Source organism: Centruroides vittatus, unplaced genomic scaffold (assembly GCF_030686945.1).
Source record: "Centruroides vittatus isolate TY-2023 unplaced genomic scaffold, ASM3068694v2 contig_250, whole genome shotgun sequence".
NCBI classification, from domain to species: domain Eukaryota; kingdom Metazoa; phylum Arthropoda; class Arachnida; order Scorpiones; family Buthidae; genus Centruroides; species Centruroides vittatus.
The window spans coordinates 153,357-179,844 of NW_027121584.1; the positions used below are offsets into that span (position 1 = coordinate 153,357).

The 26,488-nt window shown below is 32.7% G+C and overlaps 1 protein-coding gene across 1 annotated transcript in view; it reads left to right on the top strand.

Moving 5' to 3' along the window:
• Window positions 1–24,283, top strand: part of LOC136971423 (uncharacterized) — a 38,826-nt gene extending 14,543 nt beyond the window's left edge. Inside the window, exons 3-5 of the mRNA XM_067265884.1 lie at window positions 1,022–1,712; window positions 19,153–19,284; window positions 23,684–24,283. Coding sequence (XP_067121985.1) covers window positions 1,030–1,712; window positions 19,153–19,255 — 786 coding nt within the window. The 5' untranslated portion in view covers window positions 1,022–1,029 and the 3' untranslated portion in view covers window positions 19,256–19,284; window positions 23,684–24,283. The remainder of the gene's footprint in view (window positions 1–1,021; window positions 1,713–19,152; window positions 19,285–23,683) is intronic.
• Window positions 24,284–26,488: the final 2,205 nt, after the last annotated feature.

The window sequence follows — 26,488 nt, forward strand, 5'->3', positions numbered from 1 at the left end:
ATATTTATTTCTATACTTTTACTTTTTATTATTATATTTTTTATCAGATTTTGCTTTTATTGGATAATCATAATTATGTGATAAAACCAAAATTATAAATTAAGTAGTTATAATTAAAAACTTTTTGTTTCATAATTTCAAGTATTCACTTGATAATGCTCTCAATAAATTAGTTTTGAATAATTTTGACTGATATTTCGTTTTACTATATATTATAAATAAATATTTTTAAATTAACAAGACCAAAATATTTGAAATACTAAACTTATTTATTTCAAATTAGTATTTTCAAGTTTTATTAGGAATTAATGGCTGAAATAAGATTTTATTATAAAAATAATGAATTCTGAAATTCATATTTCTATAAGTCATATATACAAAGACAAAATCAAAATAGTTTGCACTTCAAAATTAACAGTTCCAGGGAGCCTGTGAAGCTTCTGTGAAAAACAGATACTGGACGTAATTGAGAGCAAAGAATACATAAACTGATTATGGAAAAAAATTGCAATAGTTTTAATAATGAATATGCAAAATAATTTCTTTGAGCCAAGTCAATTTATTTCACACAGTGTGCTAGATTACAATACTTGGTAGGTTACTTACAAGTTAATTAAGTTGATTCTTTAAAGAATCATTTCATTTAGGCATCAAATCAACTAGTTGCTTAATTTGCACTGTGATTTGATACTGTTCTTCCAGCAACATGCTACAAAGCTGCAGCAGTATTGTTGATTTTTGTTTATTAATTCTGCATTTTAGATACTTTCACAAGTATTCAATAAGATTATGAACAGGCCAAGATTATGATGAGGTTTGCTCTTTTTTCTGAAACCAGGCCATGATTATTTTTTTTGTGTGTGGCTTTGCATTTTCTTGTTGGAAAATTGCCCTGAAACTATAAATTTTAGTGGGTACAAATTATTTTTATTTTGTCTTTGTAGTAAGTTTAATCACATAATTTGGTAAATTTATACTTCAATTATGTTTCTGTTAAATTGAAACTTTTTATATTCACCAGATATAAATATGCCAGACGCAATTCATGAACAAATTATGAGTTTGCCTCTGCAAACAACTCATCAACCGACTATTGTGTCCAGAATGCCACCATTTGCACCTCAACCAGATTATATAAGACCATCCGAAAGTATTTGTGGAACAAGTACTGGTCGAAGTACAAGTACAGTCCTGTCCTCAACAGATTGTGACATTCATGAAGTTTGTTATTACTTTCAAAAAATTTTATTTATTACTGCAATTCTCACAGGAACAGCATTGGTTGTAGCAGGATCAATAATGCATGCACAAAATGGAGAATTGCTAGTGTTTGTATATATTGGTGTTCTTTTAATAGCAGTGAATTCTTTATTACTATTAACACTTCATTATGTCAGGAAAAAGAAAAAACATAGATCAAGAATGTCACGTCCAATTCACTACAATCCAGTTTCAACAACTATTCCACCACTTCATGTGGCAACTGCTGCTGATGTTTCACAAAATGTTATTCAGCATAGTAATCAACAAGTATGCACAGATTGTCATACTGTTCAGTCACCAACAGAATCTCAAGCTAAATCACAATTGACTGTACACAGTTCTGTACATAGTCACCATCATAGACAGTCTAGACATAGAGCAAATAGATCATTACCGTCTGCAAGAAACTGCCAACAACATCCAACAATTTCTCAATTTTCTGCTGTGAGGTAATATATTAAACCTGCAATTTATCATTAAATTATTAATTATTAATAATATTTAAATTAAATTTAAAATAATTAATTAATTTAATTAAATAAGTTATTGTTAATTATTTGGAATTTGATCTAACAGAGGAAATGCAAAATTTAGTTAGTATATTTCTCAGAACAGAAAATTACAAAAAGATAAATATGATGTTTATTATTAAATGACAGAATAATGTTTTTGACATTGTTAGTTATTGAAAGTTAAAAATATCAGAATGATGGTCTAGAATGGTGCAACCCAATTAACAATTCACAAGAGTAATGTTTTGTTACTCATTAATAGATTATTGCAGTTTCTTCTAATTTTTCTGATGCGAAATTATTTACGAAAATCATAAATTATTTTATTTATGTTGTAGCCACATACCAAAATTTACATTTCAAGAAGTACTTAGCCATTTCTTGAAATGTTATCACATTCAGTATTAGACATTTATTTCATAATCAAATAAGTTATTCTGGTTACCTCTTGAAATGCTAACCTAGCATCTGCAAATATTGGAAGAGATGTATATTTTAGCAGCTATCTAATGAAACTAGGCATTTCACATAATGTCTAATGGCTTATTAGTATATGGCATAAAAGAAAATAGAGGAATGTTTTTGAATTTCTGTATTTATGTTTCAACTTATTTGAATGTAAATTATTTGATAAAAATTCTTTTTTTTTTTTTTTTTTTAAATATAAAATATATCAATTATAGCATATATTTCTGATAATTAGCACCGAGTTCAGCGTTAACGTAGATTCTTCTTTTTATTGCAAGCACTTTCGACGAAAAATTACGATCGTCGTCTTCAGGCGAATGTGGAAAGAACAAATTTGAAAGAGGCACGTGCCGAACGTTCCAAACCGAATAACGGAAGATTTTCGTTGGCGAATTTTTAAAAAATATAATGTATTCTTTTAGCGTTCGGTAACTTCGCCGGTTCGTAGGAGATTTTAGAACGGCACGAATTGACGGTGCATGCGCTGAAAAGCACACACGCTACGTGTGCGCTTGTCGGCGTGTTTGAGTGTTTATGCGCTTGTAAAGAGTGACCCAAATTTCGGGCAAGTCCAGGGTGGGGGCGTTGCATGCCTCTGCTGTTATTGTGAGGATCGCTTCCCAGATGAATATTATTTTTCTATTGTTGGAGCTTTTTAGGAGCGCTAAAATCTCCTACGAACCGGCGAAGTTACCGAACGCTAAAAGAATACATTATATTTTTTAAAAATTCGCCAACGAAAATCTTCCGTTATTCGGTTTGGAACGTTCGGCACGTGCCTCTTTCAAATTTGTTCTTTCCACATTCGCCTGAAGACGACGATCGTAATTTTTCGTCGAAAGTGCTTGCAATAAAAAGAAGAATCTACGTTAACGCTGAACTCAGTGCTAATTATCAGAAATATATGCAACTTTGGCGTGAGTTAACTTTTATTATTTTCTACAAGCAATGGAAACTGCGAAAAACTGTTTCTTCACGTTGCTGAAATTACAGATAGAATGGCAAAAATTGCTCGCCCAACTACATTTCCTACTAACGTGCAGAGCCAAAAGAGTAGTTCCCAAATGCATACAACTTAAGCGCAAAAAGTTTCCGGAGTGTATTCGAGGAACACTTCCGAAAGTAGAACAGTCCCTTTTGACCAAGCTAATTAGAAATAAACGTAAGTGCATCGCGGAAGCGGAGAAAAGAACCTATGTGGCACATCTGGGATTTTCCAAAGTCTGTGACCCCTCCAAGTTGTACACTCAGATAGGCAAAATACAAAGTATAGCTTCGGTCGCCACTCAAAAAACTAAAAAGAGGCTGAGCAAAAAACTCCAGTGGCTACTCAAGTTTTCGTATGCACAAAAAACAGTGGCAGTACCAACTCCGTATCATAACTACACAGAAGAAAGTGTGCCCACGATTGTGCATAACATGTTGCAACGAGGTCCGAAATATATCCCCCCTCCCTCAAGCTCCGATTTTGACCAGCTGGTCCCGGCCGCCCTAGCGGCCATAAAGTCCTGCCAACCTACACCCATGCATCAGCAAATGGAACTAGAGGTCTTCACGAAGCTTGCTACAACAAAGCGATCACAAGGTGCACCAAAAAACCGTGGAAACCACCAGGTAGTAACACGATTCTTAGCCACGAATGGTCTCAGGCTCTTAATGTCAGATAAGGACAGAAGATTTGTCTTATGCAGAGAGAACGATTTTACTTCTAGAGCGAATGACTTTCTGTTGCATTCATGCTCAGTGGAGATGGACAGAGATCCAACGCCAACTGTACTGCGAAAGGCAAGGAAAATTACAACACTGCCAGGACTAGCACTGACTTTATCTGGTCACCTTGAACCTCCATCAAATGTTGCCTGCCCTAGGCTGTTCTTTCAACCCAAAACGCATAAAGAGAACTGGCCGTTACGACCTTTAGTAAACAAAAGGTCGCATCCAACTTACCACCTGGAAAAAGCCCTGGCAAAATTTCTACGAGAGCTGCTCCCGGAGTCACCATTTGTCACTCCCTCCTCCATAGAAGCCAAGACCACCATCGAAGCCAACATCACAAGAGCAAACATCAACATCTGCACCTTCTACAAAATGGACGTGATATCTCTATACCCTTCCGTCCCCACGTTTGAAGCCGTAATGCTAGCCAATACTATGCTCCTTAAGAAAGGTCTCACAGTTCAGCAGGTACTAGATATTCGTGAAGCGTTGATCTTCGTCACTGAAAACAATTATTTCCGCTTCAACCAGAAAATCTATCTCCAGAAACAGGGTGTCCCTATGGGCTCCCCTCTCTCTGCAGTCTTGGCCGAGCTCGTCATGAGGGACGTGGAGCAAAAAACTTTCAACGCACCGCTCACTATTTGCTACCCCCTATTATACCTACGATATGTTGACGACATCCTAGTAGCATGGGGGAATTCAGAGGAAGAATTCATCCGATTTATGCAGCGATTATCAAGCGTTTATCCCACCATCAAATTCACTTGGGAAAAGGAGCGGAACCAGACAATAACATTTCTGGATATGCAGATACAGAAATCGCCGGAAGGACCACGGTTTGCGGTATACCACAAGTCCGACATGATTCCCCACATCACTCCAGCTGACGCCTTCCAACCATCGCGGTATATCAATGCCGCCATAGCAGCTCTCATCAGAAGGGCGATACTGCTTCCCTCATCGCAGGACCTAATAAACGATGAATTGGAAATCATACGAATGGCAGTATTACACGCTGGGTTCACAGGCGCCAAATTTACGCATGTACTGCGTAGAGTGAACGATTCCATCCACCCGTTCACCACGCTACACAACAAAAAAGAAATGGCAATAGTACCGTCAACATTACCATATCTAGGAGCACAGTCCATACTCATTAGCCGTATATTCCGGCGGTACGGCTTCGTGCTCCCCTTGACCCCTCTACCCAGCCTACGCAGAACCATATGCAACGACCGAGACAAAATCAGCGCATTAGAAAAATCGGGGGTCTACGCGGTGCCACTAAAAAATCCAACAACAGGAGAAATAGAGAAATATATAGGGGCAACAACAAGAATGATCGCCTGCCGTATCGCGGAACACCAGGATGATATAAATAAAGGAAGGCAAACAACAGAGCTGACCAGAAAAGTTCTACAACAAGGTTACACTCCGCTTTGGTCAGAAACAGCGCTCCTAAAAAGCTCCAACAATAGAAAAATAATATTCATCTGGGAAGCGATCCTCACAATAACAGCAGAGGCATGCAACGTCCCCACCCTGGACTTGCCCGAAATTTGGGTCACTCTTTACAAGCGCATAAACACTCAAACACGCCGACAAGCGCACACGTAGCGTGTGTGCTTTTCAGCGCATGCACCGTCAATTCGTGCCGTTCTAAAATCTCCTTCGAACCGGCGAAGTTACCGAACGCTAAAAGAATACATTATATTTTTTAAAAATTCGCCAACGAAAATCTTCCGTTATTCGGTTTGGAACGTTCGGCACGTGCCTCTTTCAAATTTGTTCTTTCCACATTCGCCTGAAGACGACGATCGTAATTTTTCGTCGAAAGTGCTTGCAATAAAAAGAAGAATCTACGTTAACGCTGAACTCAGTGCTAATTATCAGAAATATATGCAACTTTGGCGTGAGTTAACTTTTATTATTTTCTATCAATTATAGCAAAATTTTATAACTAAATATGTGAGTTCTAAGTTTTGGTTCTCAAGAGGACTTACCACACACAGGAATGTCCTCCTTCCTTTTTGTCCTTCTGTAATACAGGGTGGGCCATGAATTCGTAAACATTTTAAAAAATTATATTAAAAAAACTATTTGACTTATTTTTTTTTTATTTACAAGGTAGCCAATTTATAGGAATTTACTTTTTAAAAATAATATCATCTAAATCAGTGATTCTCAAAGTGGGGGTTGTGATAAATATTTGAGGGGTCGCTGAAAAATTGATGCCAGATCAATTTTTTCAAATATTTTATAAATTTACTATGGATTCATGTTTAGAAATAATAGAAATAAAAATATATAAAATAATTTTTACTTAAATAAATTGCACACATAAATAATAAAAATAATATAAATATTTAAATACGAGCCTAACCCCCTCCCTCCAGGATGTTTTTTGACACATACTTATTCTTCGGGGGTCCTTTGAAATTTTTAAGTGCAGAAGGGGGGTCGCAGTCCAAAAAGTTTGAGAAACACTGATCTAAATGACCACCATCTTGATTTTGGCATTCTTTTAAGCGAGTATGGAAATTTTCAAAGACTTGTTGGCAAAGAGGCCGTGAGATAGCAGCCATCTCTTCTCTAATTTTTGCTTTTAATTGAAGCAGTGTCTTTGGCTTATTAGCGTAGACACAACTTTTCAAGTAACCCCACAAAAAGAAATCTGCTGGGGACAAATTGGGCCTCCTGGGTGGCCACGGGATGTTGCCTCTCCTGGAAATCCGCTTTTTCAGAAACATCTCTTTAACTACCAGCAGGGACTCGTTAGATGTGTGACAAGTGGCTCCATCTTGTTGAAACCACGTGTTCTGATTGTAGCCAGCAAATTGCAGCAGCTTTGGTGCCAGGAACTCCCGTAACATTTTCACATACTCAGTAGAGTTAACAGTGACTGTATGGCCGCGAGAATCTTCAAAAAAATAAAGGCCAACGATCCTTTTTGTTGAAATTGATGCTCATACAGTTACCTTAGGTGAATGAAGGGGCCTTTCATGTTTACCTTTAGGATTTTTGCTGCTCCAATACCTGCAATTCTGTATGTTAACGTGCTTGTTAAGGTGGAAATGGACTTTGTCAGAAAACAAGTTGTCAAAATTATTGAAACGATCCAACATTGCTTCAGCATACAACTTGCATAAATTTAAATCATTAGGCTTTAGTTCCTGCACTAGCTGGATCTTGTATGGATGTAACTTCAAATCAGATTTCAAAATACAGCATAAAGATGTGCGGGATATTCCTAATTCAGCCGAACGTTTGAGCATCGATAAATGTGGATCACGTCGAACTGAAGTGGCAACTTTCTGCACGTTCTCTTTACTCTGAGAAGTCTGTGGGCCACCAGTTTGCTTTACATTTAGTGTCGATCCTGTCTCTTCGAACGTTTTACTCATTTTTTTATTAAAGCAACACTTGGACACTGATTCAAGTCATGCAAATCATATTTAATGCGAAATAAGCACCTCACAGTAGTGAGCGAATTATTGTTTAAATAGAATTGTTTTATGCAAAAGGCATGCTGCAGTCCCATGAAGTGGTCCATTGCGACTAAATTTCCCAGAAATGAGCTAACGGTAAGACCACTCCCTGCGCCCCCTACTGCTTGTGTTTGCGTGGGAAGTTCAATTTAAATGTTTACAATTCTTGGCCCACCCTGTAATAGTACAACAAAAAGCACATTCTCAATCAAAATAATTTTAGTAAATAATAATTTTTATATATGTGATAATACAGCAAAAAATATATATTTTTAAATTTAAATTTACTAATGTTAATGGCTTTTAAATATAAAGTAATATAAAATACAGGAGCAAATTGAAATTAGTAATAGTTTTCATTCAATGAAAAAGTTTCAAAATATTTTAAAGTATTGACTTGTTCTGAAATTTTTTTTCCTGGCTATGTTACTGGATTGTGATATATAACAAGAAATCAAATGCTGTATTATTAATCCACTACTGAAAGATTAAACAGCCTAAATTCTTTATTCTGTTTTTATTTATAATAATTTTAGTTGCAAACATAACAAAATTATAAATCCTCAAGCTAACAATGAAAGGGTAATGTTGGCAATTATGCAACATAACTTTATTTTCTAACATTGGCAGCACTCTGACTGTTGAAAATAGACTATGCAGATTTTGCATCAAATATGCAATGACTACAAAGTAATATTGCAACGAATAGTATATTCGGCCTCAAGCTGAATACCGAATATTCGGCCAAACTATTTGGCTTGATTAATGCATGTACGAAAATTGGTGTGCAAACCGCATTATGGCAAGAATTGCTCACCCTGCTCTCTAATGGCCCACTGTCACTGCACTTCACCAATCATGTTAATTCTTGACAGTTGTAGCAGACAGACACGAGTGTCAAGGCAGTATGTGATAAGTGATGATATCAAATGTGGATAACAATGAAATGACCTACACATGTAAATAATGGGAAAAAAAAAAAAACAGAAAAGGGCCGCAAGGTGAAAATGTGAAAATAAATATGAAATTGAGTTGATAACATAATCGAACAAGTCGAGGCAGCTTATTGGCACGAAATTTGCAGCCATCAATGCCAAATAATTGTTCTTATAGACTTTGGAAAGCTAAATGCTTGTAATGAAAGTCACTTAGCATGCACGGGCAAAAGCCTGGGGCCATTCAGGCTACTAAGCTGTCTCAAATCTGTGAAATCATAACTGTGACTTATACCAATGTCCTATCTGTCTCTTTTCTCCATTATCAACAGGCTATGAGTCACGTAATTATAAAATGGGAAATCTTTTCTTAGCATGCCTAACTTTAACTAGCTTTACGAGCGATCTATAATAAGGAGTAGCCGGCATCGCTACTATTGATGAGTAAATTTAGTAGCGATGCCAGCATGCCTAAACTTTACAAAAGGAACACACCCTCAAATTTTTAAGTTTCTAGCACCAGTAGTTTTGGTTCTGCGTTAATTATTCTCTCAGGACTTGTTCTTTTATATACGAGTATATAGATGAATAAACTACATAACAAGTAGGTAGTTTTCATTTGATTTGTTACCTTTTTTTGATCTCTTAAAAAAGCAACTTAGTTATATTACTTTTCTTTTGATCTTTTAGATAAATAAGCAAAAAATTATGCTTTCTCGAACTTGAAGTGTATGTTCAGCATTAATAAAAGTTACCAAAAGGATTAATTTACTGTGTTTTTGTCATTTCTTACTCCTGTTTTTAGGTATTCGGTATTCGGCCGAATAGTGATTAAATATTCGGTATTTGGCGGAATAGCAAAAAATAGGCCGAATACAGAATAGTAACCGAATGTTCATTGCATAACTACTAGAAAGCCAGGTTAATGTTACCCTAGGATCCAAAATGGCGGCGGGGGAAATTTTTCCCTACGTTGGAGACTGCGACAGGGAAAAAAATTTTCCCTCGATTCAAGATGGCTGTGTTTCCGGCCGCCATCTTGAATTTCTCTGCACACTCCGCGGATATTAACTGAAATAAACAATAAAAAAAAAAGAATTTTTTTACTCACTTTTCGACGGTGGTTGCCTGCTTCTTCCTATCTTTTTTTCCTTTCCGAACGTATTTTTAAATATACGCCCTTTCTCGTACTTTCTTTTACATATTACGGTCTCGTCGATTTCCACCGTTTTATTCGGCACTCCTTTTTTAAACGATGTCAAATTACTCAAAGCTATAAGCAATACCAACCGTATGTGATTGGACCAATCGACTCCCGTTTTTCTGGATTTGCCCGCCGCAATCGCCGAGGTCGTCGCCGTACATTCCAGACATAGTTAGTGCCATATAAATGACAGAATGCAACTCCAAGAAATGTGGCCAAATTTACTTTTAAATGTTCCATCAAAGGCAGAGGTCTTCGTTCCGCACTTACTACATCGCAAGAAACAGCTTTCTCTATTACTCCGATAGTATAATTTGCATAAAGAATCGCAATGAATGCAAACGGACTCGGTCAACTGTATGCCTAATTTTACAGCAAATTTCAATGCGTTATCGATACTGGGAGGCAAACCTGGTTCCAAAAAGTCGTCTTCAATTAACATGGAGAAATCACGGGTGGTGCATTTCGACCAAAATTCGTCGTTGCAACTCAAATCTGCAAAACTACTCATTATCGAACAATTGCAAATAAACTATACGTTTACCGATAATAAATTGTGAGAGAATGAAATATCGTAACGAAATAAAACAGCAATTATTCCAATACGCAATTCGTCGCAACACTACAGCAAACGATTCCAACTGGAAACTAGTCGATTTGCATAAAATTGCCCGGAAAGGAACAGAATCACGTCGTAGATCATGCATTTGCATATTCGTTCGTAACACCCCTACGTATTTCCCGCCGATTTTACTCTCGCACGACGCTACGAAAAAGCTCCCTCTACCGTCGCAAATACACACTACCGTCCGTTTCGAGGTTACAGGAAACTCGGCCACGTCGAACGCAGGGTCGAAACCGAACGAGGGAAAATTCTCAATGGCGTCAACGTCACGACTCTAGGGAAAATTTTTTTCCCCGTAGTAGTCTCCGAAGTAGGGAAAAAATTTCCTGGCCGCCATTTTGGATCCTAAGGTAACATTAACCGAAAGCCAATACAATTAGGACATCAACTTACCACTCTGGGACCTAGGTGGAATCATGATATGTAAATCATTACAAATTTTTCTTTGACATTTTGTTTGAAATATGTTGGCCCCATCCCTCACCATCCATCTATCCTTATTAAGAGCCATGGAATCTAAGATGGCTGTAGAAAAAAGTTCTTTTAGTGCCAATAGGGAAAGAGCCAAACTACAAAAAACTTAAAATATGTAAAAATTGCCATTGAAGACACACATCCAGGAATCCACATACAGTAAGACCCCGCTTAACGCTGCCTCGCTTAACGCTGATTCGATATAACGCAGTCTGCTGGAACCCTAAAAAAAGTTCAAAATGTATGCCGATTTTAATTGTCGTGGCATTTCATTGATTTGTCCATAATACAATTATTTATGAACACGAACCAATCGGTAAATGGTGGAAAAAAGGTGTTCTTTCTTTAAATCTCTGTTCGTTTGGTGCAAATTTTGAAAAAATATAACATCATGGGTGCCATAGACGATATCAGCTTGGCTTGGCAAGAATTAACTGATAAATGCGTGATTAGAGTGTGGAAGAAGTTATGGCTGAAGGTATCCAAGAATTCTCAACAAGAAGCGCCTGTCGCTGTATCGTTAGGTTGACCAAATTGTCAAGCTAATATATACAGCAGGACTAGGAGATGTAGATGAGCAGGATATTGAGGAGTTACCACAGGTTTCTGGTGAGAGCCTTGCCAACAATGACCTTCAAGAACTGGAACAACAAGGAATTCATGTAGAACTGGAAAATACAGATTTTGAAAACGAAGAGTTCAAAGAACTTCTCTACAAATTTCCTTAGTAAAAGTTTGGTAATGATTACTGAAATCGTTGATCAAATTGTAGCGAATGATTCAGATTTTGAAAGGAATGCAAAAGCAAAACAAGGCATTTTGGATGCGATCTTAAGAATTTCAGAAGAGCCAGGACCTTTATCACAAAAAATGAAATTTATATTTCTGTGTGCATATGTTAATGTGTTATTTAACATATATTATTATGCAAATTAATATAAAAATAACCTAAAATTAAAGTAAAATTTTTATTTTTGGTTACATGTTCACCTATCCCTATTTACTCTGTTAAAATGACCTTGTTTAACGCTGTTTCACTTAGCGTTTTGTTGTCTAGGAACGCATCCTGTATTACAACATATAGAAGCATCAAAACATTCAGGTGTTGCTAATAAGCCTCTAATGCTTGTGTGATGCTGTAGTGCCTGGTACAGTACTTACTGACATAGATATTCATAACATACTGATTAGGATTGGAAGATCAAAATGCATTTATGAGGAAAATAAAGTAAATAACATAAAGTACCGGTACTAAAAGACTGGTACTTTTACAAAAAAACTTGTACTAAAAGACTTCAAAACCATTATGGTTTTGAAGCCTTTTAGTACTGGTTTATGGTTATTTTAACATTCACCTCGAATGAAAAGTCGGGAAAGTGAAAAGGATAACTATAAACTTTTATCAAAGTTTTATCAAAATTTATACATATTTATTATAATTTTAAATACTAAAAGATATACTTTTATAATTATTTTTGCATTTCCTTTTTAATGTGCATCATGTAATTTTGAAAAGGAATAATAATTTAGTAAATTAGTTTAGTAAGTTTTATTAAACTGTACCTTATAATAATTTGATATAGTTTAATAAATTTAATATTGTTGAATCACAATGGTAATTACGTATTCTAGAGTTGTTTTGATGAATAATGTTTGATATACATAGTTTATATTTTAATTTTTGTTTATTTGCTTTATTTTTATCTTATCGTTGTATATTTGTTAACATACATATAGTTTTACTCCAATGGATAATTTTAAGTTATGTATAAAATATTTTCAGTGTAAATTGCAAAATTCTTTTGGTAATATTGGTCTAAAATTGCATCAAAACCATAGAAATTAGAGATAAAAGTAAAGATAGAAATTATTTTTTAACAATTAAGTTCAAACTTAAAATCTTTTGGGAACTGAAAATATTTAAAAAAAAATGAATGCTATAGGACATGAAACAATTAATGTTCTAGTGAAAACTTATCATTTGTTTGTTTTTTCTATCAAAGTATAAAAGTGAGTTTATTCTAGTACATTTCTAGTTCATCTTTTAGCCTATTGTTTCATTTATGAAGTAATAGTTTAAGTATATATAAACATTCCAAAGTCCAATATATTAATACTAAACCAAATGACAGCCTTAATTAATCAGGCTGTTTTCTGCTACAATTAATAATTAGAAATTAAGTAATTTAGTACTAGAGTTAACTTAGGTTTGCATCTGGTACCAAATCACTTAATTAATTGTAGCATAAAATAGCTCGATTAATTAAGGTTGTCATTTGGTTTAGTAGTTTTAGTGAATATAATTCCATTCTTTACCATCTAACCCTCCAATTGTGGACCTAGTTAAACTCTTATGTTAAAAGAACTTCTTAGTGTATCATAAAGATACACTAAAACATGTAAAAATTAATTAATTAAAATAATTTCCACTAATATATTTTTAATAAAACAGTTCATTTTCATCTCATTTATTTGACCGTTTAGAATTACTTGTATTATGGGAATACAAAAATATATTAGTCTTCCAGTTTAACAAATGAATAAGAATAAATAGAGAAACAAAGTTTTAATGATTTTTACAAATGTATAATTTATGAAATTAACACACAGGAGGATTGGTTTTAATGATTTTGGTGTAGTAAGGAATTATTTTGTTATTTAAATTATCAAAAGTAATGTGTAACAAGTTTTCTCTGTAAGATTTAAAATCTTTACAACAGCGTTTTTGATACCATTGCAGAATGTACAATGTTGATTCAGAAAGTAGAATCTTAATTGCAGCTTATGTAATCATTGTTGGAGAAATAATGAGAGAGAATAATAATTTAATTTTTCTATAACTGTATTATAAACTTTTGTTCTGTGAATTGAATTTTAATGCTTCTAATTCATCATCAATATATATTATAAAAGTAAGTGTACAATGTGCATGCCTCTAAAACTCAAAAATGAGTCCTGGTACGATCAAGGGAGTTATATGGTGTGGTAGCCCTCTATCCCCCATTCATGAAGAAGGTTCCCATTTTTACCTGAAGGGCATGCTGTTGAAGATATAAGGGCTGGAAGTTTTGCCCTCTAGAAATTTCCAGAACAGTCCAGAACATTTGAGAGTATTCAAGAGCATTCCACAACATTCCAGAATGTTCTGGAACATCCCAGATCATTGTGGAACATTCCAGAACACTCTCGAATGTTGTGGAATGTTCTGGAACATTGTGGACCATTTGAAGCCTTTTCTGTATGGGTGAGACTACCTGTTGGTGGGGGTATATGAAGCAAGATCCATCGTGGGTTTGAACGTCAGTTTCTTATCAGTGATGAAGGGAAGAACCATAAAAGAAGTGAAAATTCCAAAGTAGTGCAGTGAGGGAATAAAAACAAACAGTGAAGTGTGAGTAGTCAAAGTGATACGGTGACCGAATATAAATCGAAAATAAAGTTTGAAAACTGTGTAAAGTGTACTTAGTGTATTTGTTAATAAAAAGTTGATTTGATTTATATTTTATACAATGCCCAACTTAAAAGAGGAGGAGATCTTGCCAATTCTGAAGCAAAATGGCAAAAACAAAAAGAACTGTGAAAAAATGAAACAGTTGAAGAGCGTGAGGCACGTTTACATTCCCAACGAATGAGAATGAGCACTGTGAGATGCAGAGAAACTGAAGAACAATGAAATGAACGAATTGAAGAATCAAGAATTGCGACACAATCTTATAATAAAAGACTGCAAATGCAAGCCACCCATGCAAATATCATCCTATGAGAAGCACAGACAAGGACAAGTAAACAGTACAACCTAACAAATGAAGCATTCCACTACGACCCGACAAAAGAATATAACAAACACAAACACGTCGTAATCGAAAAACTGGATAACATCTGCCAATTTTGCAATATGAAAAAATTCAGTGGATAAACACCAGGATTCTGTTGCATGAATGGAAAAATTCGATTACCACCACTGGAAGCACCTCCACAGGAATTTCTACATTACATGATCGGGGAAACTCCAGAATCGAAACACTTTCTTCAAAATATAAAAGCGTACAATGCCTGCTTTTAAATGACTTCTTTCAGTGTCACTTCGATCAACACTAACAGAGATGAAATCAATTATGTTTTTCCATCCAAGGACAAATCTATCATAAAATGGGATCATTACTACCACTACTCAATGAGGACCATAAATTTCTGCAAGTATATTTCATTGGAAATGAAGAAAGAGAAATTGATCAATGATGCACAAATATCAGTGGATTGAGACAAGAAATAATCCAAGATGTACAGTGGATCTTACATGAATACAATCAACTGATTCACATATTCAAAACATCACTAGACCGAATGATTTCTGATGACTATAAAGTTATAATTCAAGCCGACAAAAGACCACCTGGAGAACACGAACGTCGATTTAATGCACCTCAGATAGACGAAGTCGCCATTGTAATTGTGGACAATGAAAACACAAACCGTGACATAATTGTACAACGAAGAAGAGAGGGACTACAATGCATTGCAGAGACACACACCGTTCATATGATTCCCTCCAATATCCATTAATGTTTCTGCACGAAGAGGACGGATATCATTTCAATGTGAAACAAATCCAACCTGAAACAGGCATAGAAACAAACAAAAAAGTCACTTCCAAGAAGTTCTATGCTTATCACTTAATGATCAGAGACAATGAAACATACAATCACATTCTCAACACTTGCTGTTTATTCCAACAATTCCTGGTAGATATGTATGCAAAAATAGAAGCAGAACGGATGCTTTTCATAAGACTGAATCGGAAGAAACTACGTACAGAAGAATACATCCACCTTCGAGACACGATCATAAATGACAGCAAGATTGACGACATTGGAACAATGGTAATCTTACCCTCATCATACATAGGAAGTCCAAGACACATGCACGAATACACTCAAGATGCCATGACCTACATAAGAAAATATGGATAACCTGACCTCTTCATAACATTCACATGCAACTCATCGTGGCCAGAAATCAAAGAACAACTAAGATACAGACAAGCCCCCATGGATCGACACAACATAATAGCCCGAGTTTTCTGGCAAAAACAAATGAAGTCATCAAAAAATACCACAGCTTTGGAACCGTTAGCCTCACTCACAGTCTCATATGGCTACATGACAGAATTCATCCCATGGATATCGACAAAATCATCCAAGCTGAATTTCCCGATCCACAAGATGACCTGGAACTGTACGACACAGTAGTGAAAAACATGATTCGTGGACCACACGGGCCATTAAATCCCAATTCGCTATGTATGAGTGATGGAAAATGTACAAAAAAGTACCAAAACCATACTTGGACAACACACAAACTGGAGATGATGGCTATCCCAAATACAGAAGACGATCACCCAAAAATGGTGGCTTCACAGCAAAAATATGAATATGAGGCAGAGACAAACTGGCAATAGATAATCAGTGGGTAGTATCATATAACCCACTACTTTCCAAAATGTTCCAAGCACACATAAGTGAAGAATACTGCAATTCAGTGAAATCCGTCAAATATGTCTAAGTATATGAACAAAAGCAGTGACATGGCAGTATTTCAAATAGCCAAAGACAGTGAACAACAAAACAGAAATGACAAGATCCTCATGTACCAAATGGGAAGATACATCAACAGTAATAAAGCAGCATGGCGGATTTTCAGTTTTCTCATACACGAACACGAACCATCTGTGCAACATCTAGCAGTACATTTGGAGAATGGACAGAGTTTACTTCACAAAAGACATTGTCAGAAAAATTGCAAGCGAACCACCTCAGAACACAACATTAACAGCTTTTTTTCCAACTGTGCCCTACGGATCCATTCGTGAAAACATTACTATATGTCGACGTCCCTATCTATTACACGTGGAACAAAACAAGAAAAATCTTTCAACGACGAAAACAATGAATTCCGGTAGAGGATAGAGGATCATCCAGGAATCATGAAAACTGACACACTAAGCCGAGTATGCACCCTACATACGAACAATGCTGAATGTTTCTACCTCCAGATGTTGCTACACGAAATACGGGGACCAACAAGTTTCACAGATCTCAAGACTGTTGACAGTTTCCTATGCCAGACGTACAGAGAAGCATGCCAACGCTTAGGACTACTGGAGAACGACAACCACTGGGAATTAACACTACAAGAAGTCTCAATCATAGCCTCAGCTGAACAAATCAGAGACTTATTCACCATAATTCTAACAACATGTAATCCATCAAATCCAAAACAGCTATTGGACTCCTTCAAAGAGAGTTTGAGTGATGACATACTGTACCAAATCCGACAAGCTCATCCAGAACTGGCCGTTGAATTCAACAACGACATCTTCAATGAAACACTCATTCGCCTAGAAGATAAATGTTTAGCAATAAAAAACCAGACCTTAGTACAGGAGGGTCTAATGATGTGTTCACTTGTTTATAATCGATCAGCGCCGCCGTAACTTATCCGTTACAATTCCCAGACACGCACCTGTTATCAAAGAGTTGACCGTTACGATTTGACCGTTACGAGATTGACGGTTGCGATTTGCGCTGATCGATTATAAACAAGTGAACACATCATTAGACCCTCCTGTACAACTTGGGATGCCAGCACCACGAAAAGATGCTTTCAGTGTGCTAAACTTCGAAATTACAAAGGAAAAAAGCTACAACATCAACGAACTACTTCAATACATTGCTCACAACAAACCACTCCTCAATGACAATCAAAAAAAATTTACAACGTTATCATGGACCAGATCAACAACAACACTGGCAGAATTATTTACTTGGACGCACCAGGCGGCACTGGGAAACGTTTCTAATAAATCTATTGCTGGTGGAAATACATGCTAAAAAACACATTGCACTTGCACTGGCATCATCTGGCATTGCAGCCACACTTATGGAAGAAGGACGAACTGCCCATTTGGCCCTACAACTACCGTTGAATATAGCCGAAGAACAATTCCTGGTATGTAAAATCTCAAGAGGATCTGGACAGGGTGAACTTCTAAAACAAGCTAAAATTATCTTATGGGACGAATGCACAATGGCGCATAAAAAATCTCTCGAAGCCATGGACAGAACATTACAAGACTTGCGAGGAAACTCTGAAGTGATGGGAGAAGCTCTACTCACACTCTCAGGAGATTTTCAACAAACACTTTTAGTTATCCCCAATTCAACACCAGCAGATGAGATCAATGCATACTTAAAAAAAATCACATCTCTGACCACACATACAAATACTGCAACTAACAAAAAATATGAGAGTTGAACTCTCGAAAGACGAAACAACAGCACATTTTGCTCAAAAACTTATACAAATAGGAGAAGACACACATCCCACTGACAGACGACCGGCCTCATTGAACTCAACAGTGATTTTTGCAACATAGCCACTACTGAAAACGAACTCATCGACCAAATTTATCCAAACATTGTTCACAACTATACCAATCCAGAGTGGCTATTTCAAAGGGCAATTTTGGCAACTAAAAATAATATTGTCGACGATATCAACTTTAATATTCAAAAGAAAATTCCCGGTGAGGAGAGAATATACAAATTGATCGACACAATGGTAAACGTTGAAGAAAGTGTCAACTTTCCTACAGAATTTCTAAACTGTTTGCAAGTACCAGGAATGCCATTAATCTGCCTTTGACTGAAAATTGGATCTCTGATCGTACTACTCAGAAATCTGAACTTACCAAAACTATGTAATGGAACAAGGATGATCGTCAAACAGCTATTGAATAACATCATCAAAGCTGAACTTATGACTGGAAAGGACAAAGGACACACAGTATTTATCCCCAGAATACCACTGTTCTCTGCTGAACTGCCATTCCAATTTAAAAGACTGCAATTTCCAATCAAATTAGCCTATAGTTTTACAATTAACAAAGCGCAAGGACACACTTTAAAACATTGCGGCATCAACCTCAAAGACTCCTGCTTCTCTCACAGTCAACTATACGTAGCTTGCTCTCGAGTAGGAAATTTGTACATATACCCCGGATAACAAAATGAAAAATGTTGTTTATAAACAAGTATTGTAAATAGTTAGAATATGTTTTTAATAAGATTTTTTTACCTCTAAAGTTTATCCTTTTATTCCAACTACCACACAATCTCATATCAACTCTGAGTGAAGCCAGGTACCCCAGCTAGTTTGTTAATTTTTTAAATAGTAAATGTTTTAAAAATGAAATCTTTAACTGAAGATTCAAATTACTGCTATGTTGAAAATCAAATAATAAGTTTGTATAATGTTTGTTAGAACATTTTGAATAAAGTATTTTTGAAATTATTTTTTAATCGTCTCTAATAATTAGTAAAATATTAATATTATGAATATATATATATATAATGTTTAAAATTTTTTTAAATTTATCAAATTCTTTTTTAACTATATAATATAGAAATGAAAGAATTCAAGACTTATCAGATCTTCCTCCTAGTTATGACGAACTAATTCGATATGGTCATTTGCCTCAAGCTAATACAACAGTGCATCTTATTTGAAGAATATTAGATAATTCTTGAAAGTACAGGTAATATTAATTAAATCTATAAGTATTATCGAGTGATCTATTTTGTTTTTGTTTCTATATTAAATATAAAAGTGCATAAATCATTTAAGAGAATTAATACTACCAGAAAACAAAATAGTTAAAACAATAATTATAAAATATATCAGATACATTTAAATTATGAAGTTAGTTGTACATATGTTAATTTTACACATAATTATAACAAATGAATCTTCAGCTAATATTTTGTTTTTTTTTTTTAAATGGTAATAATCAAAATTTCTCTGAAATCTTGTAAAAGTGATTTTATTTTTGATTAAAAAATTTTGAACTATAATGAAACATTGTTTTGAAAACGATTTATTTTAATCATAAATTCTCTCCCGTGAATTGACAGAATTAATGAGTTGTATTGATTTTAAACAACAAAATAAAAAAATTTAAGAATAGAAAATACATATAATCCAAAGCCAAACGATGGCGATATTATAGGCCAATAATTTGACAATGTAATTAATTTTGCAGTTGTTCATCTTTAACTACAAATTGAGTTTGTGAGTTGATATTTATACATAGATATAATCCATTTTTAGTTTTAAAATCATCTAAGAAAAGAGAAACTGTTTGTCCAGTTAGTTTTGTAAACTTCAAAGCAATGTTGTTTAAAACAGAAAATTATTATATTTGCAGGAAGGTAGTCTTTTCACTATTGTTGTATGCTTCTTAGAATCTAGGAGAGTTTAGTTTTTAAAAGTTCAGTTCTTTGAACACTTGCCATACAACTTAGTAATGGCCAAACTACAAATTTTCATTTGTAGAGGATTGTACAGGACTTGACAAGGGTTGTAGATATTAGTAGTAGGAGTAGATGTGGATATAGCAACCAATCACCATTAGTTTAGATTTTCTCAATTAATATAAAACAGTATTAATGTTTTTCTTGTTCTCATAAATTTTATAATGTAACTCGATATTAATTTACCTGTACTTTAATCCCTAAAGTATAATGTACGATACAAAATGATAATGAAATAGTCAGACTACTGTTCTGTCAGAATTATATGATTGGAATGTTTTTTATTTGCATATAATTGTGTACAAGGAAAGATCAAATATAATAGATGAGATTAAGATGTTAATCTTAGTTTTCATCATTTAGAATGCTGACATTCTGTTTTGTTTTTAAAGGAACATTTATATTAATTTTTAAATAGATGTTTATACAAAATATTCATATATTTAAGATAGTTTTATATTTATACAAATAAAATAAAGATATTGTAATTTAATAAATGTTTCAAGCTGTTTTGAATTTTAATTATTATAAATTTTTATTCAAATAGAATATTTAGTAATAACATGCACAACTTAAATATACCATATAACATTTTAATGTTTCATGTATATTCAGTTTTTGTAACTTAAACTTTCATTTTCTATTACAATGAAAAATTTTAAACTGTTATAAAACTTATAGACTATGTTCTTGTTTTAGATTTCAAATATGCTCATGTAACCGAATTCCCAAACTTTAATATTTTCAGATAGTTGTTTTGTTTGAATTTCAACTTTATTAAAAATTGATGATGATCAAAGAAGACCAAAATGATATTTTTCAAATTATCCGAACTGATTTTTTTCTATATGGATGTTTGACATTTCGAATGTAAATTAAAAAATATTAGTACAGTATTTATAATTTTCATAACAACTATTGGCAGATTTAAACTTATCTCGTCTACTAGTACTTTATCAATTAACGAGACTTATTATACTGGATTTATGGATGCAGCAATTAGGTCTTACAGATTAGAAATAATAATGTTTATTTAAATCACCTGAACACATACACTTTAACATTGTGTTTCGGACCTGTTTGTTCTTCATCAGCAGGCATTTAAAAGACATTTTCTACAATTAAGTTAAAAAATAAATTTTGTTACAATCATCAATAAACATAAAATTCTCGACAATAATACAATGAAATTCTTACAAATTCTGGGTTTTTAAACACATTCCTAATTCTGAGCATATTCAAAGTCAATATTAACCAAATAATTCTATACGTATTCATCATTGCTTGTTCTCTTTCACTTAAACTTCACCCCAATCCGTTCCAATCCGTCCTTTTATATGTCTCCTTCCCTTCTCCGTCGATGATTCCTCTCCATGATTGGTGTATCTCCCTTCTGGTATTGTTATTTATTCTGTCTGTTTGTTTAATTATATTGATGTGTTCATATAATTGTCTTTTATAATTATTTTCCTTTTTTTCCTTATTTTCATGGTATTCAAATCAATTTTGCAACCTTTTGAGTTAGTGTTCAGCCACTGCTGAATTTGCATATTTTCCCCTAATTGCTCGAATATGTTCACTTAATCTTATTTTTAATTTTCGTTTTGTTTCATCAATATATGTTTTTTCGGGTTACAACTACAATTAAATGAATACACCACACCTTGTTCTTCTGTTATGTCATATTTTTCTTCATTTCTATAACACAGATATTTTTTAGTTGAATTTATTTTTTCCGGTATTAAATTAATTCTACTTCTTACTACTATTTTAATTCTTTCAAATAACTTTGGAACATACCTTAATTTAACAAATTTTTTCTCTTTATCCATTAATTTTAATTGTTTATCATTTTCTAACTTTCCTATCCATTTATTCAGTAAGTATTTTGGATAATCATTTAAAATAAACATTTTAATTATTTCTTCTTCTTTTTGTTTCTGTGTTTCAGTCTCGCTTGTTCTTTGTCTTATTTTATTCATACACATTTTAAATATGTTCTATTTCATACTAACAGGAATGACAGATTTTTAATTAATTATTTTGGGAATTTGTATAGGTTTAACATATTTTTTTATAAATTAGTCTATCGTCTTTTCTTTCAATTGTTAGATCTAGATAGTTTATGCTATCCTGTTTTTCTTTTTCTAGTTCAAATTCAATATTCTCTTTTATCTTATTAGCCTTTTTTATAATTATATTTTCATTTGTTTTTCTTTTATCAAAAATTATTATACAGTCATCAACATACCTGTTGTAAAATTCAATGCCCTCTATATTTCTAATCTGTTCATCAATTTGTATTATTGATATTTTAGCCAGTTTTGGATTTATGCATGTTCCCATGGGTATTCCTTCTGTTTAGGTGTAGAATTTTTTTATCGAACTGAAAATAATTGTTTTTGATTATAATTAAACATAATTTAATTATTCAATTTGGTACTTTCATTCTTATTAAAGAAGTTTGAAACTGTTGCTATCACAAGTCAATATTATGCTAACCTATTATAAAACTGTGCTATCCCTAGCCTGGAGGAAAAGCAAGCATTGGATGTTGCTTCTCCTGTGAAATGGCTGTTGCTCTCATCATTTGGAGAGAACTGAGTGATAAGCCATCACATTAACATAAATAACCACCTAATTCTCCAGACCCAATGCCTTGCAATTTTTGTTATGGGGCTGTCTGAAGTCATTCATTTACAGAAATCACTTAACATCATTGGTAATGCTAAAAGGCTCTGTACAATGGAGGGTATCAATGGTAACCTCAGAAATGCTGTTTCATCCTGTCCATAATGGTGTCACTCTTCTTCAGGCTGTGCTTAGCAAAGTCTGTCACACTGAACATTTTCTATAATGCAGTTCTTTGTAGTTATGGATCAAAGCACTATCTGGTGGACATAATTGAACTAATTTTAACACTACTGGAAAAATCTCCCTGTGATTCTATGTATTTCCATTCTAATAAATCGAAAATTCAGTGAAATTGATTTTTGTTAAATGTCTACTTGACTTTTGGATCACTCTGTATAGTAATATTAATATATTTTATTTATTAGGTTAAAATTTGAAAAAAATTGTAGACCTATAAATTCTCACTGTTGTCCGTCTGTCTTTCCTTAATCTCAAAAACAGAGTTAGATGAAAGACAAGATCAGATATGGAAACCTTAGAAGCACGAGGCCCTTATTAACTATACTTCCAATGCAAACTGGAAATCTTGTTGTTTCAATTTAAAAAATTTTCCCTTGAAAGGTGTTATAGATGACTGGCACAACTCTATTGTTAAAGGAAACTATAATGTACAGGGGCAAACCATTACTAATTTGAAGTGGAGAGCATATATATTCAATTAAATAAATTAAAAATATAATTTTTTATTATATATTATAATAATAATAAAATATTATTGTATATTATTATAAGTAATAAAACTGTTTTATTACTTATTTTTTACATTCTTAATTTTTCTATAAAAGATTTGTCAAAACTAAAATTTTCTTTGTTAATTAATAAAGTTTATATTTGAAATAGAATTTACTTGCAAATTATTTTTGATAACAATATAACCATAAAAATTAGAAATAGATATATTTTAATAATATATGCTTTTTGTTATTTCAGGATAGAATTCAAGAAATTTTGTTATGAGTTCATAATGAATTGTATAACTGAAATCATTGACGATCTGAATGTATGAAAATTTTCATTGTAAGAAAGTTATATCATCTTTTTTCATATAAAACGTTTTAAATTCATTTATGTCTTTAATGTTATACATATGAAATTTTTAAATAATAATCTTTAAAAGATTAAAATCTCAATTTAGTGAATTGTTTTTCAATAATGTTTTTTACAAAAATTTAATAAGAAAAATATAGTTAGTTAATTATTGAATTTAATAATTCAAAAAAAATTTTAGATCGAAGAATAAGGATTCTCAGGGATGCTAAGAGAGTCAAAACACTTTTTATTTAAAATTTTTAACATTAAAATGTCTTTTATAACTTAGTTCTTATCTTTAATTATTTTGAAATTGAAAGTAAAACTTTATTAATGTATAAATAAGTAAATAAAGTTTATTCTAAAATATTTCCATAATAATAAGTGTTTAAGAAATATTTTTTGTAACAGTCATATATATTTGAATAATGAGATTTGTGATATATATTGTAATGTTCTATCTTTGAAATTTTTGTACAAATTTCCTAATTTAAAATTTATAAATTGTCTATATATATTATATTTTTTGTATTTTTTTTTTTTTTTTTATATTCATATAGTTCATCCACAGTTTCTAAATTAGAATCTACAGACTATATAAATAGTATGAAGAAATCATATACTGATTTGGATGATATTAAATTTATAAGTTTATTAAATATAAATGTACTTTTTACTTTGATATTTATAAATCTGATAACTACTTAATGATCTGAATATACTAGTAAAATTATAATTTATTAAAAAAACGTTGGAAACACATTTGATACCAAACTGTATATAAAATAAGTTCAAATACTTTGGACTTATTTTATGTACTTTATTTGAAACTTTACAGTTTATTCATTTATAATGTATTTTATGATGCATTTATTTAAAGTTTTTTTATGACAGTTTTGATCATTATGATTATGCAGCTACAGTATATATATATATAAAGAATTATATTCATGCACTAAATATTTTAAAGCTTAAATAATTTCATACTTTATGAAATTATAGTTCCTGAATGCCATTTTATGCCAAAGATTTTTACAAAATTCATTTCTAGACTTTTATTGATAGCATTTTTTAAAGTCTATTTTTATAAATACAGTCTTCTATGAAAGTAATATCTTGACTTTTAATTTAAATTTTGTATAAAATACATGCTAATTTAATAGTTTATCATCTATGAATTTAATTATTTAAATCAAGATTTTGAGATCATTTAGTAAGGATTAATTTTTTAAAATATCATATTGTAAATTTAATTGCATATTATGGAAACTTTCTTTACTTATAATTCCGTAATTTCATTTATAGAAATGAATTCAATTCAAAACATTTTTTTAAACACACACAATTTAAAGTATTCAAATCTGTTACTCAGTCAATTTTATTTTATTAAATTAAATATATTTATGAAAACAAATAGTTACTAGTTAACAAATAATTATGAAACTGAATTTAATTCTTTAATACTTGATTGCTTCTTGTTATTTCTTTTGTTCTTTGGAAGTAAGCACAGAATTGCTATTTAGAACTTATCATATGGGAAAACTATTTAATGAATAAAATAGACTTTATTTTGTATAACAGAATGGAATATCTGAATTTAATTCGGTCACATGAGAATGTATTTTAGGATAATATTAAGATAGTTTAGTAGAATAATTATTGAAAATTTGATTTTTGTTGTTTGTAGTATTGAGTTAGCACTGAGTAAGATTTCAGAATTCATAATTTACTGAATTTTTTTTTTACTGTGGGCACTGAGAGAGACTTTTTGCTATGTTTATCATGTGTTCAGCCAAACCCATATTGGAGCAGCCAGCTGGTGTAAAACAGAGCCTGGCATATCTGGGATATGCTATCCATGAAAAATTTGAATCTCTAACCCAAATCTGGTCCCCATAACTGAAGGCTAATCCCTAACCACTTGAGCCATATAGCTACTGAATTTACTAGTTTCTCATTGTTTAAATTAATTGTAAAAGAATAATGATGATAATTGAATTTTAATAATAATTATTATTGTAAATAAAATTTTAAATTTTGTGTTAAAAGTTAAAACATTTTTAATAATATACAGTGGGTGATCGGCTAACGAACATAATCCATTCCAAGACTTTATTCACTATTTGAATTGTTCATTAACCAATTATCGATTTACCATAGGTTTTTATGAGAATTTGATTAATTCGTTCTGAGACCTCAAGAAATAAAAAAATATATACTTTCTTACTATATTTATTTATATGTAAAATTTAAAAATACATATATACACAGTCTTGCATTTTTATTAATCATGTTTTTTCGTTTGTAGGGATTAAAGAATCTGTCTAATGTCGATTGCTTTTCTTTCTTCTTCAGGATTTTTCAGAAGTAATTAATAGCATTGTAATTGTAGAGATCCCTCAAGCCTATTAACCTTAATCTGGTTTGGATGCCATTCCTAAGACTGTCGTTCTGAACATCCTCCCACTTCTTCAAAAGAATGTTTAAGAGCAGATATCAGCATTAATCCTTTTTCAGAAGAAAACATATCTCGCCTAGTTTCTTGTGGTCTTCATTCAGAGAGTTCTTGGCGTTCTTCTGTCATCAGATCCATTTCAGGTTCATTATGAGCTCTTCAATGTTCTTTACTTTTTAGATGTGATTTTTGTTACTCGTTTAGCTGATTGAGTCTTCTTGATTATACTGTATCTTTCTTAAATAAGATTG